Source organism: Phyllobates terribilis, unplaced genomic scaffold (genome assembly GCF_046119375.1).
Source record: "Phyllobates terribilis strain yellow unplaced genomic scaffold, ASM4611937v1 Scaffold_88__1_contigs__length_6355796, whole genome shotgun sequence".
NCBI classification, from domain to species: Eukaryota; Metazoa; Chordata; class Amphibia; order Anura; family Dendrobatidae; genus Phyllobates; species Phyllobates terribilis.
Window position 1 is genome coordinate 1,824,911 of NW_027362848.1, and position 27,010 is coordinate 1,851,920.

At 47.2% G+C, this 27,010-nt stretch overlaps 1 protein-coding gene across 1 annotated transcript; it reads left to right on the forward strand.

The window, feature by feature from the left end:
• The first annotated feature begins 1,845 nt into the window (after window positions 1-1,845).
• Window positions 1,846-27,010, forward strand: LOC141197794 (uncharacterized). Its single transcript, XM_073662877.1, has 7 exons — window positions 1,846-1,932; window positions 5,774-5,908; window positions 6,038-6,217; window positions 6,308-6,431; window positions 6,515-6,612; window positions 6,811-6,901; window positions 25,482-27,010. Exons 2-7 carry the CDS (start codon window positions 5,831-5,833, stop codon window positions 27,008-27,010), a joined length of 2,100 nt encoding a protein of 699 aa, XP_073518978.1. The 5' UTR covers window positions 1,846-1,932; window positions 5,774-5,830.

Below are 27,010 nucleotides of genomic sequence, written 5' to 3' on the forward strand. Positions count from 1 at the left end.
GGTATTTAGCCTCAAACTGACATCATTCTGAGGTTTGATTTTGATATCTGATCATGTCCTAAAATGGACACTGTACTACAGAGACCCCTGTACGGAAATATTAGGGCTCCAGCGACATCAAATCTATTATACAGAGAATAGCGCTATCTCCATAGCTCTGTACACAAGGACATAGAGACCAGACAAAGTCCTCATATTCAGGCAGCTTCTATTTTACTCCAACCCTCTTTATAAGAACAAGATCAGAATCTCATTATACCGAGCAGAGAAGCTCCAGGGACAAAGACCCCGTCTGCTCCTAACACGCTGGGGGTCTCATTTGTGGCCCCAGCGTTTCTTGTACAATAAATCCCTTTCTCATCCAGTCCTGTAGTAATGACTTTGTTATCAGGTTTTGTAGGAGGGTTCGTCTGACTCCATCATATGTTATCAATATCTGTGCGAGAAACAAGAGACGTCCAAGTGTCTCGCCCAGGGGAAGATATGGGGGAAACTCGGTACCCAGGCCTTTACCTTCTGTGGGATGTCACGGCAGTCGGCTCCCGGGCCCGTACCCTGGGGTCACTCTTTAAAAGGGGGAAGTTATTTATAGGGGAATTGGTGGTTTTTGGAATTTAGAGTTCGGGACGCCACCTGTGGTTCCTGGTAACGGATACCAGCACTGCCTCAGACCGCCGGGGGTGATGGGATGGCAGCTGAGTTGTTTCTGCTCCCCACAGGCGTAGCGGGTCCCCCGGGACAGGGTTAATGGAAGGGATGCAGGTGAGAGGTGGCCCAGTCAGGTCAGGGGAGAATGATCGACACGCACACAGGGGTTTGCTTCAGTACCTTTACTGGTGTAGACAGCAGGTATGGTCCAGGGTACTTGGTAGGAAGGGTTCACTTCTGGACTCTCCCCAGTGAGTGGGTATAAGGCCTCCTGATCCGTTTCTTCCTCTCTCTGAAGCTTCTGACCCGCCTGGAACTGGGCCTAGCTTCTGTACTGTTCACTCTTTCACCTGTCTGCTTGGTGGTAAGAACTTTCCTCCACTATCCCTGGACGCTGGGGCCTTCGTGGTTCCTAGTTCTTTAGATTTTTGTAGCTTCAGGTTGACCAGGGGTCTGGAACCCTCCTGGCATACCGGTTGTTCCTACTGGGCGTAGAGGACCCTGTAGGCACGGACCCAGTGTCTGGCTTGTATTCTGGGGTGAGCCTCAGATGCTCCTCTGCCCCCTTATCACTTCTCTCTCCTTGCCTCCGGCCACACTCGAGGCCCCAGGCTTCAGCACGTGCTTTGGGCCTTCACTTGCCCTCAGCACAGCAGCTGACAGAAGCTGCTTCTTCACTGAGCACAATCTCTGCTCACTAACTAACTAACTAACTAACTAACTCCACCCTCCAGTATATATCCCTAACAGGCTCCCTCTGGTGGTATGAGATGGAAGGGTGGAGGTGTCTGTGTGTAATGAGGGCCTCTTGTGGAGAGGTCCATCCATGCCCCTTTTGGGTCCTGTGGTACCTGTGAATAGCAGGGTGCCACACAAGCGCAGTTTTATTGAATGTCCAGTGTCAGTTCTTCTCCCGTCTAATAAAGAGCCGTGGTGTCTCCGCCCGAACCTGGGAGTATACAGCTGTATACAGCGTACACACACAACTCCATATATACACCGCTCTGTACACACACGGCTCCATACACACACGATCTGTACACACACGGCTCCGCTCCGTACACCTCGTACACACGCGGCTCTGCTACATCCACACTGTAAACCCCTCCTGACCCCACGCATAAACTTCAGCTCATCCAGCACCATGACAACCAGCACAGCAGAGTCCTGCATCCACTGAGGCCCCTGATCATGTGACCCCTGACTCCTCCCCTCCTGTGACCTCATCACAGGTCCTGTGCGCACAGAACAGCCATATATGTGGTGGCGGCTCTGCAGGTGGAGGTATGTGGAGACCCCCATTACTGAGCGCAGGGGGCATTAACCCCTTCAGCACGGAGATTCTTTTGGGGTCTCTGTGTGGTGTGAACAGTGAGGTAACAGCTGTGGACAGAATGCGGCTTAGCTGGTTCCCGTCCACATTAGATCCATTCAGACGACTGCAGGATGAAGGACAGAAGCCCAGAGAAGTCTATCAGGCACCCCCATTACTAATCCAGTAAACTAAAAGAAAGAAAACACCCAAAAATATTTTTTTTTAAAACAACTCCCCGACAGACAACAGAGGAATAAAGTTCAGAGAAGAAGCTTCATAGAAAGACATTAAAGTTACAGACGTCATTTAACTCTTTGGGAGAAAGTGATTCCAGGGAGTAAATCCAGAACACGTCTCTAGAAGTTTACAGCGTTGTGATTGTGAATCCGCTGCTGTCGTCTCTTCTAACACCGACCATCGGAGATCAAAACTTTTATCACCATCTCCGGGAAATGTCTGGCCACGGTGGTCTCCCCAAACTTCTGCTCTTCTTCATTCTTTTCTTGCAGCGGCCGCAGTGGATTTCATCCTAGACTCATAGAGCCGAACAGAGGAGTGTTGTTTCTTCAGTCTGATTGTAATTGATCGTGACGTTTGTCCAATGTCCACTTTAAAGAATTTGTCCACTACTTTATATGAACCCCCCAACGTACCCCCCCCCGGGGCCCAGAAATGTTTCTGTAAATACCTTGCGGTGCCTTTTCTGCCTCCTTGCGGCACTACCGCTGGCCACTCAGAGGCATCACGTGACCCGTCACTGATGTCACGTCAAGTGAGACTAACATCAGTGACGCGCTCCTCGCGGTGGATGCTGGGCTGTGGGCGGGGTTACCCCGTGCATCACACCCAGCATCCCCCGCTCGCTTTCCCAGTGAATGAGGAGAGGAAGAGCGTGCGGTGGATGCCGGGTGTGACGTGCTGGGTAACCCACGCCACAGCCCAGCGTCCACCGTGAAACGTAGAAGTGAGTACCACCTTCTGCAGCCGGAACTTGACGTGACATGAGTGGATGTCAGAGCTGGCTGCAGCCAGGGGTCACGTGATGCCTGTGAGCGGCCAGTGATAGCGCCACTCACAGGCAGAAAAGGCACCACAAAGTATTGAGAAACACTTATGGGCCCCGGGGGAATACATTGGGGGATCATATAAAGTAGTGGACAACCCCTTTAACACAAGGGCACTTTACCGAGTAAATCACACCAGAAATGTAGCAGGTAAAATCCACCAATATCCACAGGTGTCCCATCTAATTTGTGGGAAAACTATCATCTTTAATAATCCTCCAACAGTTCTTGAATGACAAACGCGGAAAAGTGCCCCTTTATGGATTTGAAAGAAAGTCTGTTTAGACACTTTAGCTTAATAATAAAATGGTTAGAAAGCGATTTATCCTGAAGATTCACAAATTGTGGGGTGGTTTTAAAAATGTTATGTTTAGGGTGTTTTTGTGAATGAATCATGTATTGCTCCCATAGTACAGTGCCCCTTTCTTGGCCCCCACACACAGTATACTGTTCCCCTAGTACTGCCATCCACCCACACACTGTATAATGTTCCCACAGTACCTCCATCCCCAATTTTATTTTTTGGGGGTGTTTTTCATATAATATATGGAAACCTACATGAAAATGCTAAAAAATTCCTATCCTATCCAGAGAAAAAAAATACATTGTATATGGAGAATTTGGCATCAAATACCTCTTGTGTTGGTGTTCTTACAAACAAGCTTTTATAATGTCTCAAACTTCTGTGTGTGAATAAGACATGAGATCTAACGTGTTAGAAGATGACAGTCCGGGGAAGACGGGAAACATTCATATAGACGGCCGGTAGTGATCTAGTGGGTGACAGGACTCTGGCCAAATATGTTTCTAGAGCCGTAGTTGAAGATCAAAATGTCATCCTCATCATGAAGTAGTTATTTCTCATGTCACGTGTAATGAATATCTCCTGCAGTATTGTTAATGCCGATTCCAGTGTCGATAAATGAGACGAGAATTAGCAATAAGGAAGATGAGTCTATGAGAAACGTGTTCAGCTACAGACTCCAAGGAAGAAACTGCTTGTTGTCTGTGGCCTAAAATATACAGTGCCTACAAGTAGTATTCAACCCCCTGCAGATTTAGCTGGTTGACACATGCGGAATTAACTTGGCATTGTGACATTTGTACTGTAGATCAGCCTGGAAGTGGGAAATGCACTGCAGCAAATTTTTTTTTTTTTTTTTTTAAACGTTAAAAGTTAATTCAGAGTGTCATTTATTATTCAACCCCTCAAACCACAAGAATTCTGTTTGGTCCCCCAAAAGTATTAAGAAGTAGTTCAGGCACCAAGAATAATGAGCTTCACATGTGTGGATTAAAGATCTCTTTTGCCAGCCTTTTCTGACTATTTAAGACCCTCCCCAAACTTGTGAACAGCACTCAGACATGGTCAACATGGGAAAGACAAAGGAGCAATCCAAGGCCATCAGAGACAAGATCGTGGAGGGTCACAAGGCTGGCAAGGGGTGCAAAACCCTTTCCAAGGAGTTGGGCCTACCTGTCTCCACTGTTGGGAGCATTATCCGTAAGTGGAAGGCTTATGGAACTACTGTTAGCCTTCCACGGCCAGGACAGCCTTTGAAAGTGTCCTCCCGTGCTGAGGCCAGGCTTGTCCGAAGAGTCAAGGCTAACCCAAGGACAACAAGGAAGGAGCTCCGGGAAGATCTCATGGCAGTGGGGACATTGGTTTCAGTCAATACCATAAGTAACGTACTCCACCGCAATGGTCTCCGTTCCAGACGAGCCCGTAAGGTACCTTTACTTTCAAAGCGTCATGTCAAGGCTCGTCTACAGTTTGCTCATGATCACTTGGAGGACTCTGAGACAGACTGGTTCAAGGTTCTATGGTCTGATGAGACCAAGATCGAGATCTTTGGTGCCAACCACACACGTGACGTTTGGAGACTGGATGACACTGCATACGACCCCAAAAGTACCATCCCTACAGTCAAGCATGGTGGTGGCAGCATCATGCTGTGGGGCTGTTTCTCTGCCAAGGGGCCTAGCCATCTGGTCCGCATCCATGGGAAGATGGATAGCACGGCCTACCTGGAGATTTTGGCCAAGAACCTCCGCTCCTCCATCAAGGATCTTAAGATGGGTCGTAATTTCATCTTCCAACAAGACAACGACCCAAAGCACACAGCCAAGAAAACCAAGGCCTGGTTCAAGAGGGAAAAAGTCAAGGTGTTGGAGTGGCCTAGTCAGTCTCCTGACCTTAACCCAATTGAAAACTTGTGGAAGGAGCTCAAGAATAAAGTCCACATGAGACACCCAAAGAACCTAGATAACTTGGAGAAGATCTGCATGGAGGAGTGGGCCAAGATAACTCCACAGACCTGTGCCGGCCTGATCAGGTCTTATAAAAGAAGATTATTAGCTGTAATTGCAAACAAGGGTTATTCCACAAAATATTAAACATAGGGGTTGTATAATAATTGACCCACACTTTTATGTTTAAAATTTAAAAAAATTCAACTGAGCAACATAACTTTTTGGTTTGTAAGATTTATGCTTCTGTTCATAAAACCTACTCTCGTTTGCAGTTTGAAGGCTCTAACTTATTTGCATCTTATCAAACCAGCTAAATCTGCAGGGGGTTGAATACTACTTGTAGGCACTGTATAGGTTTTATTACTAGATGTAAAGAAGAAAACTAAATAGTAGAAAATAGTAAATCTCATATGTTTCCCTTATTATCTCCAGTGATTGTATTATTACTCAGAATTTTTATGAATTTACATCGGCTCATGTTCTTCTCATTCAGGTCTCTACAATATCGGATCCCCTAAATAAGAAAATTTTTCTGATTCATTCATTAAGCATGGATATGGACAGGGACAAGATGGCGGAGAGGATATTACGCCTCACCCTAGAGATCCTCTTCCAGCTTACTGGAGAGGTGAGAGATTCTGATGATGTCACATTACATCATTCTTATCTATGGGAATAACAGATGGACAGAACTGGAGAGGTGAGGACTCTGGAAATGTCTGTAGTGAGATTTATTAATGTGTCTCTCCATAACTAGGGTTACACAGTAGTGAAGAAGACCTCTAGTGAGCGCTGTCAGGACCCTGTGTCTGAGGAATGGAGGAGACCCCTGAGCCCAATCACAGGGCCTCCACCTCACCCCCTGATACATGAGGACATCAATGATCAGAAGATCCTAGAACTCACCTACAAGATGATTGAGCTGCTGACTGGAGAGGTGACACTGCTGGGAATGAGGAATGCTGGGACATTATACAGTAACACTATGAAGGGATCGGGGGGATGACGGTATCATTTTCTGTGTCAGGTTCCTATAAGATGTCAGGATGTCGCTGTCTATTTCTCCATGGAGGAGTGGGAGTATTTAGAAGGACACAAAGATCTGTACAAGGACGTCATGATGGAGGTTCCCCAGCCCCTCACATCACCAGGTAATAGACAGGACTAAGTACACACGGCCTATAATTATCTGTATTTAAACAATGAATTCAGTCCCTCTATGTGTTTCCTCCAGATCTATCCAGTAAGAGGACAACACCAGAGAGATGTCCCCGTCCTCTTCTTCCACAGGACTGTAAACAAGAAGATCCCAATGTTCCTCAGGATCATCAGGTAGATGAAGAGAAGGTGTCATGAGATCTCCCCTATGATGTGTAGACAGCTGTGAAGGTCTTGTGCTCAGTCTTGTTTTATCCACCAGTATTATATGTTTTATACTTGTGTAATGAGAACAGTGGAGATGGCAGGATTAGAGCTGATCATAGATGGGACTTCTCCATCTGTCTGTGACTCTTACAATATTTGTTTCAGGGTGAAGATCTGACTCATATTAATACTACAGAGACATATGTGAGGGGTGATGAGCGGTGTAAAGAGGATATTCCTACATATGACTACCCAGGTGAGTAGAAACCACTAAATGCAGAGAAGTTACAGATTCATCTCAGATAATAGTGTAGAAAACCGCAGCACTGCTGGAATAGGTGAACAAGTAGGGTCAAAGCCATTCAAATAGCAAATGAATCTTGGCACTCAGACAGGCATAATTTTAATGTATTTAATTGCAGTCCAACACAGATACTATTGTTTTGGTCCTTAAAACCCTCATCAGTGTGTACTGCAGCATAAAGACAAAAAAAATTAAAAACTACATATATCAGACAAAAGCATAAAAAGTACCGTATTTTTCGGACTATAAGACTCACCGGACCATAAGACGCACTTAGGTTTTAGAAGAGGAAAATAAAAAAAAATGTAAGCAAAAAATGTGGCCATGATGCCCTGTTAAGTGGTGGTGAATATTCATTGCCTTTAATAGCGGTCACTCTGAGCGCAGCAGGAGCCGCGCTGCGGCTACAGTGTGCGCGCTATTAGGGAGAATGAATGGTCACTGCTCCCCACGCACACAGTCCCGGCGTGGGGAGCAGTGACTATTCAGGCACATAGCGTGACACAGCACTGGAGGAGAGAGGAGGTGAGTATGAAAGTTTATTTTTTTTTTGTGCCGCGTGAGGGGGATCAGGGGGTGCCAAGCATACCTGGATGAGGGGGCCATACATACAAGGATGAAGGGGGCCATGCATACCGGGATGAGAGAGGCCATACATACAGGGTGCCATACTTACCAGGAGCTGCAGGCACAGTGTGCCGGTTATTAAGGAAAATTTAATATTCACTGCTCCCCACGTCCATGGGCGTGGGGAGCCGTAAATATTAATTTTCTTTAGTAGTGGGCACAGTGTAGGCTGCAGAAGGCGGCAGTTGCCTCCTGCGCACCGCTACTCCGCCACTGTCACTTCCCCCACATCCCCCACCACCCACAGCCACAGTATTTTATGTATATCGGACTATAAGACGCACCCCCCCCTCCTCCAAAATTTTAGAGGAAAAAAGTGCGTCTTAAAGTCCGAAAAATATGGTAGTAGAAACAAACTGTCATAAGGTATTTCTGTAATTCATATAATCATCTGAAAATCAATAACATTACAATAGAGAGCTCATAATAATAATAAGTGTGACCTACTAGACTGCTAGGAATATAGTTAAAGGTGAAAGCAGGAAGGACACAGTGTCTCAGTGGAAAGACAGGATCTAGGGAGACAAACAGCTATAAGAACATCAGCCTCATAGGGAATAATCCAATCAGTACCTGCAGATATATGTAGAAACCTACCCAGTAGTGAGAGCAGGAAGTATGACAGGCGTGAAACGTGGCATCCGCCGCTGGTTCCAAAGGTCGCCATGTCAAGGGAGGAGAAAGCCTAGTATATGTGGTCAGAGGGCGGGACCTAATGTCCCAGGAGACCAATCAGAGTGAACCGCTGGTGTAACGTTCCTGGAAGTGGACTGAAGCGATAGGAGGCGGTGTCTGGATAGCAGTGACATCACCGGAAGTGACGCCGTGTCGAGTGCCGCTATCAATTGCCTGAAGGCATAGGAGGCGTGACTGGAGAAACTGAGGGCGAACGTGCGTCCACGGTGCAGGACGTGCATGTCAGAGGCTGCGTCCTGCGTTCCACAAGCAAGAAGACTGTGTACTGAGTGGGTAGAGTGCGTTACAGAACAGGGGAGTTTGCGTTCCACTGTGGGATGAGGGATGGACGCCGTGCAGGACTATAGGACAAAAGAATAATAAGCCTGGAAATATCACAGGAGGTGAACAGGTGTAAGTGGATCAGCCTGTGGGCCGTGGAGGATGATGATCAGTGCTTAAAATAAGGAGAAGCCGTTCTGCAACATAAAGAATACAAAATAAATACCATGATAATGAGAGAAAATTAATCTCTCTAAAATGACATGCAAATACTGTATCTCAAAACACATACAGTACAGACCAAAAGTTTGGACACACCTTCTCATTTAAAGATTTTTCTGTATTTTCATGACTATGAAAATTGTACATTCACACTGAAGGCATCAAAACTATGAATTAACACGTGGAATTATATACTTAACAAAAAAGTGTGAAACAACTGAAAATATGTCTTATATTCTAGGTTCTTCAAAGTAGCCACCTTTTGCTTTGATGACTGCTTTGCACACTCTTGGCATTCTCTTGATGAGCTTCAAGAGGTAGTCACTGGAAATGGTTTTCACTTCATAGGTGTGCCCTTTCAGGTTTAATAAGTGGCATTTCTTGCCTTATAAATGGGGTTGGGACCATCAGTTGTGTTGTGCAGAAGTCAGATGGATACACAGCTGATAGTCCTACTGAATAGACTGTTAGAATTTGTATCATGGCAAGAAAAAAGCAGCTAAGTAAAGAAAAACAAGTGGCCATCGCCCAAGCATGCTCGCTGAAAGGGTTAACAGAACATACTCGCTCATCACTAGTTCTAATTTATTAATTTGTCACCAGTAAGAGAAACTATATTCTCTTTTCCATGGTATCACCTATATTCATTGATAATGAACACGTCCACTAGAGGGCGTCTCCTACTAGTTCGACGTTGTCTCACTGCCAATAGTTCCCATATAATGAGGGACTAACCACGTTACTGGTAGCACAGAGGCTCTGGAAAAGTGAAAATGGCTCCTTGCTCCTCAAAAGAAATTCAGCAAATTCTGCTCTCCCAAATGCAAATGCTCCCCTTCCTTCTGAGCACCACAGTGTGCCCAAACCGCAGTTAGTGTCCATATGTTTGGCATTTGTGTAGCGATGAGAGTCGGCCTAATTAACGGGTGCATGTCTCCAGAAGCATGAGCTAGGCACAATATACAGGCACTACAACGTACTGGCCACTACAACGTACTGGTCACTACAAAGGTAGTTTGCAATTTTCACTCAGCAACATCCACTGTTGCTTGTTTCTGGAAAAAAAAAACATGGAGTGAAAATCTACACTACACCTGTAGATAAATTCCCAAAGGGGTATATTTTACAAAATGGGGTCACTTGAGGGGGGATTCTGCTCTTCTAGCACTTATGGGCTTTGTATATGGAGTCCTGCTCCGTCCTTCCCAAGTCTCGCTGTGTGGCTAAGCAGTAATGTACAGTCACATAAGGGGTATTTCTACATTGAGCAGAAATTGTGGGATAAATTTTGGTGCCATTTTTATCCATTTCCCAGTGTGAAAATGCAAAATCTAGGGCTAAAACAAAATTTTAGTGGGAAAAATGTTATTTTTTCTTCACTGTCCAATAGTATAAAATTCTGTGACCCCCCATGTGGTGTCAATATGATCACTGCTTCCCTAGATGAATTCATTGAGAGGTTTAGTTTGTAAAATAGGGTTTCTTATGGGGGAGGTTCTATTGTTCTGGCACCTCAGGGGCTCTGCCAATGTGATATGGCACCCTCAAGCCAGTCTAGCAAAATCTGAACTCCAATATGGCACTTTTTCCCTTCTGAGCTTTGCACTGTGCCTCAAAAGTAGTTTTCGTCCACATATGGGGTATCAGCATACTCAGGAGAAATTACGCAAGAAATTTTGGGGTCCATTTTATCCTGCTATCCTTGTGAAAATGAAAAAAATTAGGGCTAAAACAACATTTTTGTGGGAAAAATATCTTTTTTCATTTTCACAGATCAACGTTGTAAAATTCTGTGAAGCACCTGTGGTTTCAAGGTGCTCACCACACATCTAGATAAGTTCCCTGAGCGGTCAGGTTTCCAAAAAGAGGTCACTTGTTTAGGCAAATCAGGTGTTCTCCAAAAGCGACATGACACTCACAGACCTGAAAGGTCTTGGAATTACTGTTGCAGAAGGTCCTTCAGCTGCTTGGCTCCTGCAACCTCTGTTCTGTTGGTAAGCTTCCTCTCCTGCTCTTCACCGGTCACATAGATCAGTGCAGAGCAGAAGAATAGACAACAGCTCTTTCTGTGATTGGGGAGGATGCGGTATCCACTTTCTACTCCATCACAGGAAGCCGCCTCTGAACTATAAGACGCACACACTTTTAAACAAGAGTTTTTTTCTTGTTAAAAAATGCATTATATAGTCCACATAATATGGTAACTAAATTCCTTAAGGGGTATAGTTTCCAAAATGGGTTCACTTGTGGAGGTTTTCCTCTGTTCAGGCACATCAGGGGCTCTCCAAACACGACATGACACCCGCAGACCACTCCATCAAAGAAACGTCATTCCTTCCTTTCTGAGCTGTGTCGTACGCCCAAACAGTAGTTTCTCCCACATATGGGGCATCTGCGTACTCAGGAGAAATTGCAGAAGAAATTGTGTGGTGCAATTTTTCTTGTTACCCTTGTGAAGAAGCAAAATGTGTGGCAAAAAAACATTTTTGTGGGAAAAATTAGATTTTCTGTATTTTCACGGCTCAACATTATAAACTTCTGTGAAGAACATGGGGGTTCAAGGAGCTCACCATACTTCTAGATAAGTTCCTTGAGGGGTCTAGGTTCCAAAATGGTGTTACTTGTAGGGTGTTTCCACTGTTTAGGCACATCAGGGGCTCTCCAATCGCGACATGGCGTCCGCTAATTATTCCAGCAAATTTTACATTTAAAAAGTCAAATGGCGATCCTTTTCTTCGGAGCCCTGCCATGCACCCAAACTGTTGTTTTCCCCCACGTGGAGTATCAGCATGCACAACAAATTTTGGAGGAAGCCTAAAAATTTCCTTCCACATTCCATTAATTCCTGTGAAACACCTGGACGGTTACTAAACTTCTTGAATGTAGTTTTGAGCACCTTGAGGGGTGCAGTTTTTAGAATTTTGTCACTTTTGGGTATTTTCTGTCATATGCATATTGACAAATTACCGAGAGGGTAAAAAAAAACCCTGGTTGAGGGGTGTATAAAAAAATGTCTTTTATTACTGCTTTACTAAAATGTGGTAAAGAAGTAAATTAAAACTACACTAGTTTGTCTGTGCCCTTACTCTGATATTAAGTCTCTAGAAACTGTATAGTATTAGAATACATCTGATATCATGAGCTCATTATATTCATTATAGTTTTCCTTTATGTCTGCAGTTCATAGATTAGTTGATCACATTATTTACTAGGACATACACAGGTTCCCTAGTGCTACCGAAAATATATACATAGCCACCCCAACAAGTTTCGCCATGTCTGGCTTCCTCGGGGGGCTGGGGCTATTATTGGCTGGACAGAGCCAGCGCCACCCAGAGCTTGTTCTTCCGACGTCTCTTCCATCACCAGCACTGCTTGCAGAATGAATAAATGGTAATTACTTACCGGTAATTTTTTTTTCCTGAAACCCATGACAGCACCATACAAGAGAGTAGTATCCGCCCCTATTACTGGACAGGAAGCCATGAGCGAAAAATAAAAAGGCAACTCCCACTTCCTCCTTCAATGTGGTTTCCAGGAGTCAAGTAAGAGTCACCCAATTCATCATCATTTGTATTTATACATTCACTCAAGCACATTCTTCATTGTGAGAAGAGAAGACTAAGAACCATCAGCCAAAAGTCAGAGGGAGGGAAAATTAGGGTGCTGTCATGGGTTTCAGGAAAATCAAATTACCGGTGAGTAAATATCGTTTTTCCCTCCGCCATAACAGCAACATACGAGAGACCATAGCAACGGAGTCCTTCAATAGGGAGGGAGCACCCCTGTAGGATCTTACACCTGAAGAAAGATACCCAGAATATCCTAGTTTAACAGATAGTGCTTCAAGATTGAATGATATCTAAAAAATTCACAATCAACATAATGTCTATCGATTTGGAGCTTAAACCAAAAGCGCCAAAAGAGTAAACAGGATTTTTACAACACTCTGTCCTCTTTATCTCCCAGAGAAAGGTCTATATTTAGAGACCTCACTTATATACATGGTTGAATATCTTTTGATTTGATTAGATATTGATTTGATTTGATTTAGATTTGATTAGATATTCTGTTTTCATTAAATCAACTAACCAACAACTGAAGTATATAAGAACTGGTGCTAAGACTCGGCGTGTAATAGAAGCAGAAGTTAATTGATTCAGGGAACCTGGTAACCTTAACTAGGCTTTGACTAGGGTTTCTACCTTAATATTTTTGGCATTTTCAATTGAAGGCCCCACGTAAGGCCAAGATCTGGGCCATAAGAATCTTTTTTAGGGTCAATGATCACATAATCGTTCAAAACTACTCAACTCTATGCTATCAAGAGTAGATAGAGCATCCCAGATTGCCAAAATGGGGATTTCAAAACCAGCAGAAATATTTAGTACTCTATATCCCTTAAGGTGTAACGTTAAGTTCCCCTAAGAAATGTATTTAAGCTGAACGGACACTTATAGTTCGAGATTTCCATCCTGGGGAGTTTCTGGCTACCACAATCTAGCAAAGTACCTAGAAAGGGTAAGACACAAATCTAAGCTAGTCCAAAAGAAAAGTCACAATCCACCGTTCATGCAGGGATGATCGTATTTACGCTATTCTCCTATAATAGCATCAATTCAGCAACTTTATAATCCAACCATGGAGATTGTTAGATTAAAGTACTTCAAATGCCAAATAGTTTAGTTTTCAAGCAAAGAAACAAAGTAAACCGAGTGATAACCATCACCTCTGATACACTTTTTTTTTTTTTTCCAAAGCAACTCATTCAGAAAGAGATCTAGATCTCTTATGGTATTGGTCAAATCTCAGATGGTCTTAAGCTAAGGTATTAGCATCCCGTCCCGTTAAACATGTACCATAAGTACGTATCATCCTGTGCTTGAGTAATAATCAGAACGGTCTTACCTCAGTGTGAACGCATTTGTCTTAACTTGCAAAGATGCTTCTCCTTCACCACAGGAGTCTCACGGGTACGGGGACATTTTAACTCATCCACTGATTCCTCCTTTTATAGGTTTATTGCAGCGCTGCCGTCTTATCACTCCAAGAGCGCACTGACTGAATATTTAATCAACTCGCCACTTAGTTGAGTCTACCAGTTTATGACTTTAATCCCAAGAATACATAGTGTAATATGGCTCCATTGACTTAGTTTCCAATTAGTCCATCTGCACTTCTAACTGGGAGAATACACTGGTCTTGAAATAATTTTACCAGATCCGGTATAATCGTGTCTGTCGGGCAACTCCATTAGGAGGATGGACTGGGATATTTACCGGTTCGTCAGTCCCATAACGGCGAGTCCAACTCGTACCTCCCTTAGTAGGGCAGACCGGTAGTGCTGGCCAACTCAATACAATCAAGTTTATCTTACCATTCCGAATCAGGAGGGTAGATTGAGGCAATGTTTTGTTTATCAACCATCGATACCGGTGAGTCCAGCTCGCACTTCCCTTAGGAAGGCCGATCGGTATAGTGCTGCCTTACTTGGCACAATCAAGTTCATCTTACCATTCCATACTAGGAGGGTAGATTGAGGCAATTGGTGGTCTATCAACCAACTCATACCTCCCTTAAGAGGTCAGACCGGTATAGTGCCGCCCTCTTGGCACGATCAAGTTTCCTATCACTCTAAACCAGGAGGGTAGATTGGGGCAAATGTTGGATTTTCAGCCCCCCACCGGTGAGTACAACTCGCAGCTCCTCCTACCATTTCCTATTTGGTATAGAGAGTTTAATCACTTAACGTCCAAAAGGTCATTCGAAGACTCTAGGTAGGAGTTTTAAGTGGACTTATAGTGGTTTCTTTTAAGCTTAGCGCAGGAGGAGGGGGGGGACTGAGCTGTAGATGTTTATCAGCCAGTTCATCTAAAGAGATTGAGGCCTCTCATATGATGAGAGGTTGAAAAAGTTGAGCTTGTTTAGCTTAGAAAAACGACTCCTCAGAGGGGATCTCATTTACATCTATAAATATATGTGTGGTCAGTACAAAGGACTAGCACATGACTTATTCCCTCCAATAACCATACGAAGGACCAGGGGCACTCATTACGGGTGGAAGAAAGGCGATTCCAGCACCTAAAATAGGAAAGGGTTGAACTTTATGGACCTAGGTCTTTATTCAACCTATGTTACGTTACTAATGATCCTAGATTGTGAAGATCAACTGGACTTAAATTGTTATTATTCTTTTAGCGCCCCCATTCACACCTTTACCAAGAAGACCACTGGGACACAAATGTTAAATGCAGACTATTTCAATATGCTATCCAAGTATGAGGGATTGACTGAATCTGGACTCAGCAGCTATCCTTTGGACTGTATTTAATAGAATCACCCCAGACCGAGGGCATCGACCAGAAACCTTCCTTACCAATATCAGTAATATTGCTAGTAAAGGGTAGTGAAGCTTTGAGACCTTAGTAAAACAGATCTACAGGCCCCAAGTTGCCTGGCTAATCGGGCAACCCCCTGTGAGGCAGACAGCTGAGGAAAATTCTAGACCTAACGTGGCAGTTTTTTCCACAACTATGAAGCGGTCTGAAAAAACCTTCAGACAGGCCAACGTTAGACATAAACCCACACCTGAATTGGCATGAGGCCTAGCCCTGAGGCTCAATACGCAAGCCCTGAGGCTCAATACGCAAGTCCTGAGGCTCAATACGCAAGCCACGAGGCTCAATACGCAAGCCACGAGCCCTAGCCGTGAGGCTCAATACACAAGCCATGAGGCTCAATACGCAAGCCACGAGGCCTAGCCGTGAGGCTCAATACGCAAGCCCTGAGGCTCAATACGCAAACCCTAAGGCTCAATACGCAAGCCACGAGGCTCAATACGCAAGCCATCAGGCCTAGCCGTGAGGCTCAATACACAAGCCATGAGGCTCAATACGCAAGCCATGAGGCTCAATACGCAAGCCACGAGGCCTAGCCGTGAGGCTCAATACGCAAGCCATGAGGCCTAGCCGTAAGGCTCAATACGCAAGCCATGAGGCCTAGCCGTGAGGCTCAGTACGCAAGCCATGAGGCCTAGCCGTGAGGCTCAATACGTAAGCCATGAGGCCTAGCCGTGAGGCTCAATACGCAAGCCATGAGGCCTAGCCGTGAGGCTCAATACGCAAGCCATGAGGCATAGCCGTGAGGCTCAATACGCAAACCATGAGGCCTAGCCATGAGGCTCAATACGCAAGCCATGAGGCCTAGCCTTGAGGCTCAATACGCAAGCCATGAGGCCTAGCTTTGAGGCTCAATACGCAAGCCATGAGGCCTAGCCGTGAGGCTCAATACGCAAGCCATGAGGCCTAGCCGTGAGGCTCAATACGCAAGCCATGAGGCCTAGCCGTGAGGCTCAATACGCAAGCCATGAGGCCTAGCTGTGAGGCTCAATACGCAAGCCATGAGGCCTAGCCGTGAGGCTTAATACGCAAGCCACGAGGCCTAGTGACTTGCCCCCTGGGCCGTGGGGCACTCGGATCCGGACAATAGGGAAACGGTGGGAGTAGTAGTGGCAACCCGGTTCCGTGGCTCAGGGTGGTCAGGCCAGTGGTAGTCCGTTATGTGCTGTTGATATTATCCGACTACGCCACCCGTGGATTTGCGGTCATTAGGAACCGCCGCTGCAAGGCTAACCGCTGGGGCTGATGATGTATGCAGCTGGGATGGTGTGACTTCCCACGGGAAGAGTGCGGCCCCAGGGCAGTGTAGTGGATGTTGGGAGTGATGGTAGTGAGAGTCCCAGTGCTGATAGTGCTGGAGGAGCAAGGAGCACACAGACAACAGGTTGCAGTCCAGGGTCTTTACTAGAACAGGTAAATTGACCCACAAACAGTCCCGGCTAGGAGGGGACCTGGATGTCTTAGAGCAACGGGGAAATTGGCCCTGGTCAGGGTGAGGGTGTAGGCCTACCGTGCTTTCTGTGCTCCTTCTGGCTATCTCCTCCTCATAGGGTAACAGCCCACGTTTCCGAGCTCTCCGTGTATTCTCGCCTGTATGGCCTGCGACGTGGGTTCCTTTCTGCTCCCAGCCTTGTACGGCTTTGCTGGTCCCTTCTGTTGTGGCAGGGCCTCCAGGCTTCTTAGGCCAAGGAATATACAGTCCCCTGCGAACTGGTTATCTGCTGGGGGATGTGGAATCCTCCCAGCCTCAGACACCAAAGTCTGGTAGATTAAGTCCTCTATCTGCCAAGACAGGCTCACTTCGCCTCTTGTCTCTGGCTTGTGGCTCTCCTCCTGCCACACTTCCTCTTAGGTGCAATACAACTTTCTGTCCCTGCTCTGCTCTGGGACACTTCTCAGTCCTGAGACAGGTCATCCGGTTCTCCCTAACCCTGCCCCCAGTACCAGCTTTTATAGGGGCAGCCAGCTCCCCCTACTGGCCTGAGACAGGAGGCATTGCATGCTAATGTTCCCCTGACTAGAGAACCTCCCCCTTGCTCTCAGACACAGCTTTAATATATTTGTGGCATCCAGGCCAGGGTGACACATTCCCCCCTAGTGAAATTTAGTACTCCGGGACTAAACAATAAACAAAGACAATATGCATAACCATAAAACATTAACAGACAGACGACGCACAGATTGAGTTCTTAAGGTCACAGTGTGGCCTGTGACCGGGTGTCCATATCACCAGCACAACGGGGAGCCTTAACCAGGTGGGGGTCTGTCCTACCCCAAGTCCTTTACAGTCTTAGTTCATTCCTGGGCTAGGCTCCGAACGCAGTCCATACAAGGTCCCGGTTATAAAAAGTCCATAACCTTTGAGTCCTTACGGTAGCTGCAAGAAACTGAAACACAGAATTACCAAACATGCATGTAACTTTGCAAACAATTCAATATTTGGCAACAGGGTCATTTACAATCTTAGCGCGCTCTATATTTTCCAGCGAGCGGGTATCTGCCCCTTTGTGCTCCTGGTTGACCTACGTAGCCCACTGTCTGGTGGTGGACCAACCTGGCTTTCCCCACTAGCGTTAGGGGTACAGCTACCAGCTGGGTGTACAGGTAGGGCAGGCAGCTGTCTGCGGGTCCTTTGGCTTACCGCAGGCATGGCAGGCTCACTGTCAGCAGAGGGTTGACTCTCCTGGGCTGCTGGTACAGGCTCTTCTGCCTCTGGAACTGCATGCTCCTCTTCACCTTCCGGCTCTGGTGTTGGTTGTTGCTGTGCCGGTTGCAGGAAATGCAGGACGGGTAGCACTATGGCATCATTTATGCGAGTCCAGGACTGAGGGAACTCTCCGAGAACGGTGCTGATCATTTCTTCCTTGTCCTCTGCGGGTTCAAGGTCACTCTGATCCTCTTCTGCACTACGGAGTTGCTCGGGGCATCTTTTGAGGTGGTCCCTGGAGACAACACTAGTGGTTTCTCCTCCGTCCTTGGTGATTACGCACACCTTTGGGTTGTCATGGTCAGACTGCAGTACAGTGTAGGGTTCCCTTTCCCACTGGTCGTCCAACTTATGTAGCCTTCTCTTCCACTTCAGGACCTGCTCACCAGGTTCTAGGGGACCAGCAAGGGCGTGTTGGTTGAAGAGTCTTTCTTGCCTTTCTCTCACCTGGGCCAGGCTCCTCTCCACACTCTCCTGTACCTTCTTGTACAGCAGTTGCCTTTCTGTATCCCAGTCTGCATCCAGGGAGGTGTCCTCAGGCGTTAGGACTCCCATCTCCAGGTCTACGGGCAGCTTACCTGGTCTGGCTCGCATCAGGTAAGCCGGGGTGCAGTTTGTAGCATTCACAGGGATATTGTTGTATAGTTCTACTAGGTCCGGCAGTTTTTCTGGCCACAGGCATGCGTTCCTCCAGGGGCAACGTCTTCAGGAGATCAATGACTATATTGTTCATCTTCTCACACATCCCGTTGGTTTGGGGGTGGTAAGGCATTGTACAAATCTTCTTACAGCCATAGAGGTTGCAGAACTCTTGGAAGATTTCAGCGTCGAACGCTGGACCCTGGTCTCTCAGGACCTGTTCCGGATACCCGTGTGGACGACAGAAGTATTGCTGGAAGGCTCTGGCCGCTGTTTGGGCTGTCAAGTCTTTTACCGGGACCACCACGAGAAAACGGGAATAGTGGTCCACGATTGTCAGGGCGTAGATGTACCCTGACCGGCTTGGAGCCAACTTGACGTGGTCTAGAGCTACCAGCTCAAGAGGCTGCGTGGTGACGATGGGCCTCAAGGGTGTCTTCTGGCTGGTGCGGTCCTTCCTCCTTAGGTGACAAGGGCCACAGTCTCTGCACCACTTCTCCACAGCTCCTCTCATGCCGACCCAAAGGAACCGTCCTCTTAGCAGGAACTCCAGTTTCTTCCAACCGAAGTGCCCCGCTCTGTCATGGTAAGCCCCCAGGACCATAGCTGCATCCCGCCTTGGAACCACGACTTGCCAGGTCAGCTCGTGCGTCCGGTGGTTGACAATCCTTCTGCACAACTTGCCTTCGTAGAGGAACAGCTTGCTCTTCTCTTTCCATAGCTGCTTAGCTTCCTCTGGAGCATCCGGATCCATGCGGGCGTCTTCCTGGGTCAGCAGATCTTTCACCAGGCGGATGGCAGGGTCACTATCTTGGGTCTCAGCCCAGCTGTGGTGAGGTAGGGGATTGATCGTCACGGTTGTTAGATCCTCCTCCTTCACGCGGTGGGAGTATTGAGCGGCTCCATACCGGTGAAACGCGGGGAGTTCTATCTCCTCCAGCTCTTCTGGGTCTTCGTCACCTTCAGGTAAGTGAGGCTTCCTCGATAGGGCGTCAGCGTTGGCATTGGTTTTGCCGGCCCAGTACTTGATCACAAAGTCATAGTTGGAGAGACGGGCCATCCACCGCTGTTCTAGGGCACCCAGTCTTACATTGTCCAGGTGTGTCAACGGGTTGTTGTCCGTGTACACGGTGAACTTTGCGGAGGCCATGTAATGCTTGAAGCGTTCCGTTACGGCCCACACCACTGCCAAGAATTCTAGCTTGAAGGAACTGTAATTCTCCGGGTTCCTCTCGGTGGGCCTCAGCTTCCGGCTGGCGTACGCGATCACCCTTTATCTGCCCTGTTGGTTTTGGGACAGTACGGCTCCCAGTCCCACATTACTGGCGTCCGTGTGGAGAATAAAAGGCTGGCCATAATCAGGGTAGGCCAGGATCTCATCCCCCGTGAGGGCCATCTTCAACTGGCGGAAGGACTCCTCTTCCGGTTTATCCCACTTGAAGAGAGGCTTTTGGCTCCTGGACTTAGACTGTCCGATCAGGAGGTCCTGCATAGGAGCTGCCATCTTAGTGAACCCGGGGATGAACCTTCGGTAGTAGCCTACCAACCCGAGAAACTGTCTCACCTCTTTGATGTTCGAGGGGCTTGGCCAGCTCTTGATTGCCGTGACCTTGTCAGGGTCGGGGGCTACTCCTTCCGCACTTACCACGTGCCCTAGGTACTGGACCTTTGGTTTCAGCAGGTGACACTTCGATGGTTTCACCTTCAGGCCATAGCCTGCCAGGGCTTCGAACACCTCGGCCAGGTGCTTCAGATGGTCCTCGTAGGTCTTCGAATAGACGATCACGTCGTCCAGGTAAAGGAGGACCGTCTCGAAGTTTCGGTGCCCTAGACAGCATTCCATCAGCCTCTGGAAGGTCCCTGGTGCGTTGCAGAGCCCGAAGGGCATACAGTTGAACTCACTCAGTCCCATCGGGGTGGTGAAGGCGGTCTTCTCCTTGTCAGCCTCTGCCACAGGAACCTGCCAGTACCCGCTAGTAAGGTCCAAAGTAGAAAAGAAGTTAGCTGATTTTAGTGCGGCTAAAGACTCCTCTATTCAAGGCAGCGGGTATGCGTCTTTATGGGTGATACGGTTGATTTGTCTATAGTCTACGCACATTCTCATGGTGCCATCTTTCTTTTTCACCAGAACCAAGGGGGCTGCCCAGGGGCTACAGCTATCTGTAATGACCCCAGCTTCTTTCATTTCTCTTAGCATGCCCTTTGCGTTCTGATAATGTGCAGGGGGTACAGGTCTGTGTCTTTCTTTTATCGGTGGGTGGCTCCCTGTGGGGATGTGGTGTTCTATCCCCTTTACTCTGCCAAAGTCTAGCGGGTGTTTACTAAAGACTCTCTCGTACTCCTGTACCACCCGGTAGACTCCTTGTTTTTTGTGCAGGGGAGTGGAGTCAGCACCCACATGGAGTTTCTGGCACCAGTCCTCCTTTTGTTTCTGGGAGCCGTTACCCTCCACCTGTGGAGATGGAGGCAAGTGTTCCACGGCCCTGATAGCTTTGTGTTCGACAACAAACAGTTTGGCGAGTGTAGCGTACCTGGGTAAGTGTACTTCCCTCTCACCAATGTTGAGGATGCGGACGGGCACCCTCCCATGACGGACATCAACCACCCCCCGGGCTGTCAAAATGGTGGGCCTGCTGTCCGAGTATGCGGGTTCTACCATGGCTTGGTTGTCTCTACCTCTCAACCCGATTGCAGTCCGACACCAGATCATCATTTCACTTTTCGGAGGCATGGAAATGGGGAATGGGTCACTCAGTCTTACGCTACCGATCTCACCACCAGAAAGTTCTACCTGCTGCCGTCTCATCAGGGCTTTTATCTCCTTGTTGAGGACTCTCTGTTGGCTGGAACAAGCATTCACCGCCACCTGTTGTAGAATTACAATTACCTCTGAAAGACAATTTTCAATCACGTTAGTACCCACAGTTATTTTAGGGTGACTTTCACGACGGTCAATTTCCACAATAATCACTCCCTGTGCCGGTAGTTCAACTTTACCAATTTTAATGGTCATCTCCTTGAACCCCATCTGCGGCACGGGTAAGCCATTACTGGCGATGATGCTCAAGTTACTGTCTGGATACCGTGTGATATCAGCATCAGTCCAATACTGCTTAAAAAGTACATAAGGGATAGTGGTTACTTGTGACCCAGTATCCAGCAAGGCACTCATGGGGATACCGTCCAGCACCACGGGTAAAACCGGGCGCCCCCCAGCGTACTTATCACGCCAATTATAAGGGCCTGGTGATCTTATGCCTTGGGGTTGGCCCTCTGCCCCAGGTTGGACCCGTTTAAATTACAGTACCTGGAAATGTGTCCGGGCTGGTTGCATCGACGGCAAATGGGCTGTCCATCCTCTGCGTAGGGGTCTGTGGGCCTCCCTCGGAACGACGGGATCCTCCTCTGTCGACGCCACGGGACATCCTCCGGACTTGAAGCCAGCTCGATGGGTCTTGACGGGTCCACTTGCAACGCCTGGACGGTCCTGGTCAATGCCGCGACGCTCCTGGTCAGCTCCTGGACTTGGTGGTGCAGGTCTTTCGACGGGGCTTGGTTCAGGGCCTGTGCATCAGCCCCCATGGGGTCCATAGAGGAGGGCGCCCCTCCTGGTGGTAGGTGAGAGCAGGGGGCCGGGGGTTTATAGCGCCACTGGTTGCAGGTTCACGGAGCACCCTTATGGCCCTGTCCTTAAATTGGGCAAAGGTCAGATCAGGGTTCTGAAAGAATATGAGGCGCAGTTGGGCCCTGTGGGCGCTGGACAGCAGACCTTCTATGAATTGTTCTGTTAGTAGTCTATCCGTTTCCTGCACACTGCCAGGGTCAGTTTGTTGGATGGCCCTTAGGGCTTCCTGCAAATTTAGGGCATAGTCTCTGATGCTGTCCTGTGCCCGCTGCTTACATCCATAGAACCTCATTTTAATTTCAGCTTAGGTACGTGTGTCAAAGGTACCCCGCAGCCAGGCCAGAATACCCTTCACGGTTCTTTTCTCCTCAGCGGGCCATGACTTTACCTCCCTTTGGGCTGCGCCAGTTAACTGCCCTGTTAATATGCTAACCTTCTGTTCCTCTGTCAGGGGGTAAACCTGGAACAAACTGTACAGCCTTTCCTTAAAGTCAGTTAGGGCATGGGGCTCCCCTGAGTACTTGGGCAGCCAGGTCGCTCCAGGGATGTAGGGCAGGGAAAAGGGCATCACCGCTGCTGCAGCCGCGTTGGTGGTAATGGGTGCCTCTGTGTCCGACATCTTCCTCCCCCCTAGTTAAGCGTAGCCTACCTTCCGACGATCCTCTTCTGTAGGCCGCGGCTCCGCTGCTGCTGCTCTGGACGAGGACCTTGTGTCGCATCCTGATGACGTCAGCGTCGCTCTCTCTCCCTTCCAGGACCTTGCGCAACGTCGGTGCGTGGGGCGGAGCTTCGGATCTCGCGCGGTTTGGACGTCCACGCCCCTCTTCTTCCCGTGCGGCGTACAGAAGATGGCGTCCGATGGCGGGAAAACGGCTGAAGATGGTGGGAACCGATGGAAGATGGCGGGAGATGGCTGGAAATGGCGGGAAACGGCTCAGGACGGCGGGAAACCTCTTTTCAGGTAAGTGCAAAGTCTTTTTCAGGCACGCAATACCCGTTTGTGGCGGGTTGGTTGCAATCCTGCCGACTACGCCAAAGCTGACTCGCCCCCTGGGCCGTGGGGCACTCGGATCCGGACAATAGGGAAACGGTGGGAGTAGTAGTGGCAACTCGGTTCCGTGGCTCAGGGTGGTCAGGCCAGTGGTAGTCCGTTATGTGCTGTTGATATTATCCGACTACGCCACCCGTAGATTTGCGGTCATTAGGAACCGCCGCTGCAAGGCAGACCGCTGGGGCTGATGATGTATGCAGCTGGGATGGTGTGACTTCCCACGGGAAGAGTGCGGCCCCAGGGCAGTGTAGTGGATGTTGGGAGTGATGGTAGTGAGAGTCCCAGTGCTGATAGTGCTGGAGGAGCAAGGAGCACACAGACAACAGGTTGCAGTCCAGGGTCTTTACTAGAACAGGTAAATTGACCCACAAACAGTCCCGGCTAGGAGGGGACCTGGATGTCTGAGAGAAACGGGGAAATTGGCCCTGGTCAGGGTGAGGGTGTAGGCCTACCGTGCTTTCTGTGCTCCTTCTGGCTATCTCCTCCTTATAGGGTAACAGCCCACGTTTCTGAGCTCTCCGTGTATTCTCGCCTGTATGGCCTGCGACGTGGGTTCCTTTCTGCTCCCAGCCTTGTACGGCTTTGCTGGTCCCTTCTGTTGTGGCAGGGCCTCCAGGCTTCTTAGGCCAAGGAATATACAGTCCCCTGTGAACTGGTTATCTGCTGGGGATGTGGAATCCTCCCAGCCTCAGACACCAAAGTCTGGTAGATTACGTCCTCTATCTGCCAAGACAGGCTCACTTCTCCTCTTGTCTCTGGCTTGTGGCTCTCCTCCTGCCACACTTCCTCTTAGGTGCAATACAACTTTCTGTCCCTGCTCTGCTCTGGGACACGTCTCAGTCCTGAGACAGGTCATCCGGTTCTCCCTAACCCTGCCCCCAGTACCAGCTTTTATAGGGGCAGCCAGCTCCCCCTACTGGCCTGAGACAGGAGGCATTGCATGCTAATGTTCCCCTGACTAGAGAACCTCCCCCTTGCTCTCAGACACAGCTTTAATATATTTGTGGCATCCAGGCCAGGGTGACACACTAGCAGTGAGGCTCAATACGCAAGCCATGAGGCCTAGCCGTGAAGCTCAATACGCAAGCCATGAGGCCTAATCATGAGGCTCAATACACAAGCCATGAGGCCTAGGCCAAACAAACGTAGGTAGGTACGGAATCATTAAATTTAGATTCTTCCAAACTGATGTTATCATTTCAGCGCCCAACTGGGTCCCTGCTTATTGCCACTCACTAGAGGTTGCTATAGAACACAGCATGGTGTTTCATGATTCACTGGTGTTCCATGATTCACTGGTGTTCCATGATTCACAGCTGTTCCTGCCGTGAGCTCCAGGCTTCTACATCCTTGAGGATATGAAACCACATTGAAGGAGGAAGTGGGAGTTGCCTTTTTATTTTGTGCTCAGGGCTTCCTGTCGGGTAATAGGGGTGGATCCTACTCTCTCGTATGGTGCTGTCATGGGGCTCCCAAGGAAAAAGATGGCTCCTGGTGACAGAAGCACATGTTGCAGGAGCAGATCCCAGAGGAGATGGGACCCACCATTTGCAGAAGCCCTTATATGACAAAATGGCAGAAAACCAGAGCAGTAGAAATCACCATAAAGTGGCTCCATTTTGGAAATTATATTCCTCAGTGAATTAATCTATAGGACAAGTGACTATTTTGACTCCAAAGCCACTTTCCTGAAATTAGCGCGCAGTGGATGATGGAGAGTGAAAATTGCACATTTGTCATTTTATAACCCAACACACAGTGACCAGATTGTGCTCCAGGAGACACACACCGTAAATTACGTGGGTTCTTCTCACTATAGTAATGCCAAATACATGGAGGCTAAATGTGGTTTGGGCACACTGCAAGGCTCAGAATGAGGGGGAGATTTCACTTTGAGAGGTAAGATATTGCTGGATTGGTTTATGGAAGCCATGTTGCTTTTCAAGAGCCTTTGAGCCACTAATAATGTGGAAACCTCTGTTTTTCCATTAACAGATGATGGACCTGAGTGGGGACTTGTTTTTTTGCGAGTAGAAGTTTTTATTGGTATTATTTTCACCTACATAACATTGGTGGCTTCTTATTCCATATTTGGGAGGCAGAATGAATAAACAGTTGAACACTACACTCTTCTGGTTCATCCTATGAGGTTTTCTATTAGACTGTGAACTGTCATTGTCTTGGTGAATAATTAGATTTTTTTGCATAACTTCCCATTTTTACGGACAGTTTAAGTAGAAATGTTCAAAAATATATAATTACAAGGATTTTTATTAAAAAATAATAATTGGTTTTATTATTGGCAGATGTCTGTACCAGGAGATCAGAGGGACACCTGACATCTTCAATTTTCAAATCAGATAATTTTGAGATCCCACAGGATACAATTGAAGTGAATGCCATTACTCCAGATATACCATCATCCCTTCACAGCAAAGATCTGTCATCTGATCCTATGAAACAGGTCCTGTCTTCTGATTCATTACCGACTACTAAGGAAAATCAAAGTCGCAAAATAAGCATTAAAAAACAAATTGCTACTAAAGCAAAGAAGCCATTTTCACGTTCAGAATATGGAAATAGTTTTCCCCTCAAAAAGTCTTTTCTTAAACATGAAAAAATTCACAAAGCAAAGAATAGATTTTCTTGTTCCAAGTGTGGGAGATGTTTTAATCAGAAATCAGATTTTGTTAGGCACCTGAGAACTCACACAGGGGAGAAGCCATTTTCCTGTTCAGAATGTGGGAAATGTTTTACAAAGAAATCAACTTTCATCAGACATCAGAGAACTCACACAGGGGAGAAGCCATTTTCATGTTCAGAATGTGGAAACTGCTTTACAGCGAAATCAAATCTTATTGCACATCAGAGAACTCACACAGGGGAGAAGCCATTTTCATGTTCAGAATGTGGGAAATGTTTTATAAAGAAATTAACTTTTATCAGACATCAGAGAACTCACACAGGGGAGAAGCCATTTTCATGTTCAGAATGTGGGAACTGCTTTACAGAGAAAACATATCTTATTGCACATCAGAGAACTCACACAGGGGAGAAGCCATTTTCATGTTCAGAATGTGGGAAATGTTTTGCAAATCAATCATATCTTATCAGCCATCAGAGAACTCACACAGGGGAGAAGCCATTTTCATGTTCCGAATGTGGGAACTGCTTTACAGAGAAATCAAATCTTATTACACACCAGAGAACCCACACAGGGTTGAAGCCATTTTCATGTTCAGAATGTGAGAAATGTTTTGTACAGAAATCAAAACTTATTGCACATCAGAGAACTCACACAGGGGAGAAGCATTTTTCATGTTCAGAATGTGGGAACTGTTTTACAGAGCAATCAACACTTATGGAACATCAGAGAACTCACACAGGGGAGAAGCCATTTTCATGTTCAGAATGTGGGAAATATTTTGCAAAGAAATCAAATCTTATAAAACATCAGATAATTCACACAGGGGAGAAGCCATTTTCATGTTCAGAATGTGGGAAATGTTTTGTACAGAAATCAAATCTTCTCAAACATCAGAGAACTCACACAGGGGAGAAGCCATTTTCATGTTCAGAATGTGGGAACTGTTTTACAGCGAAATCAACGCTTATCGAACATCAGAGAACTCACACAGGGGAGAAGCCATTTTCATGTTCAGTATGTGGGAAATGTTTTGCAAAGAAATCAAATCTTATCAAACATCAGAGAGCTCACACAGGGGAGAAGCCATTTTCATGTTCAAAATGTGGGAAATGTTTTAACCAGAAAGCAAATCTTGATAGCCACCGGAGAACCCACAAAGAGAAGAATGCCGCAACTACACCTAACTAG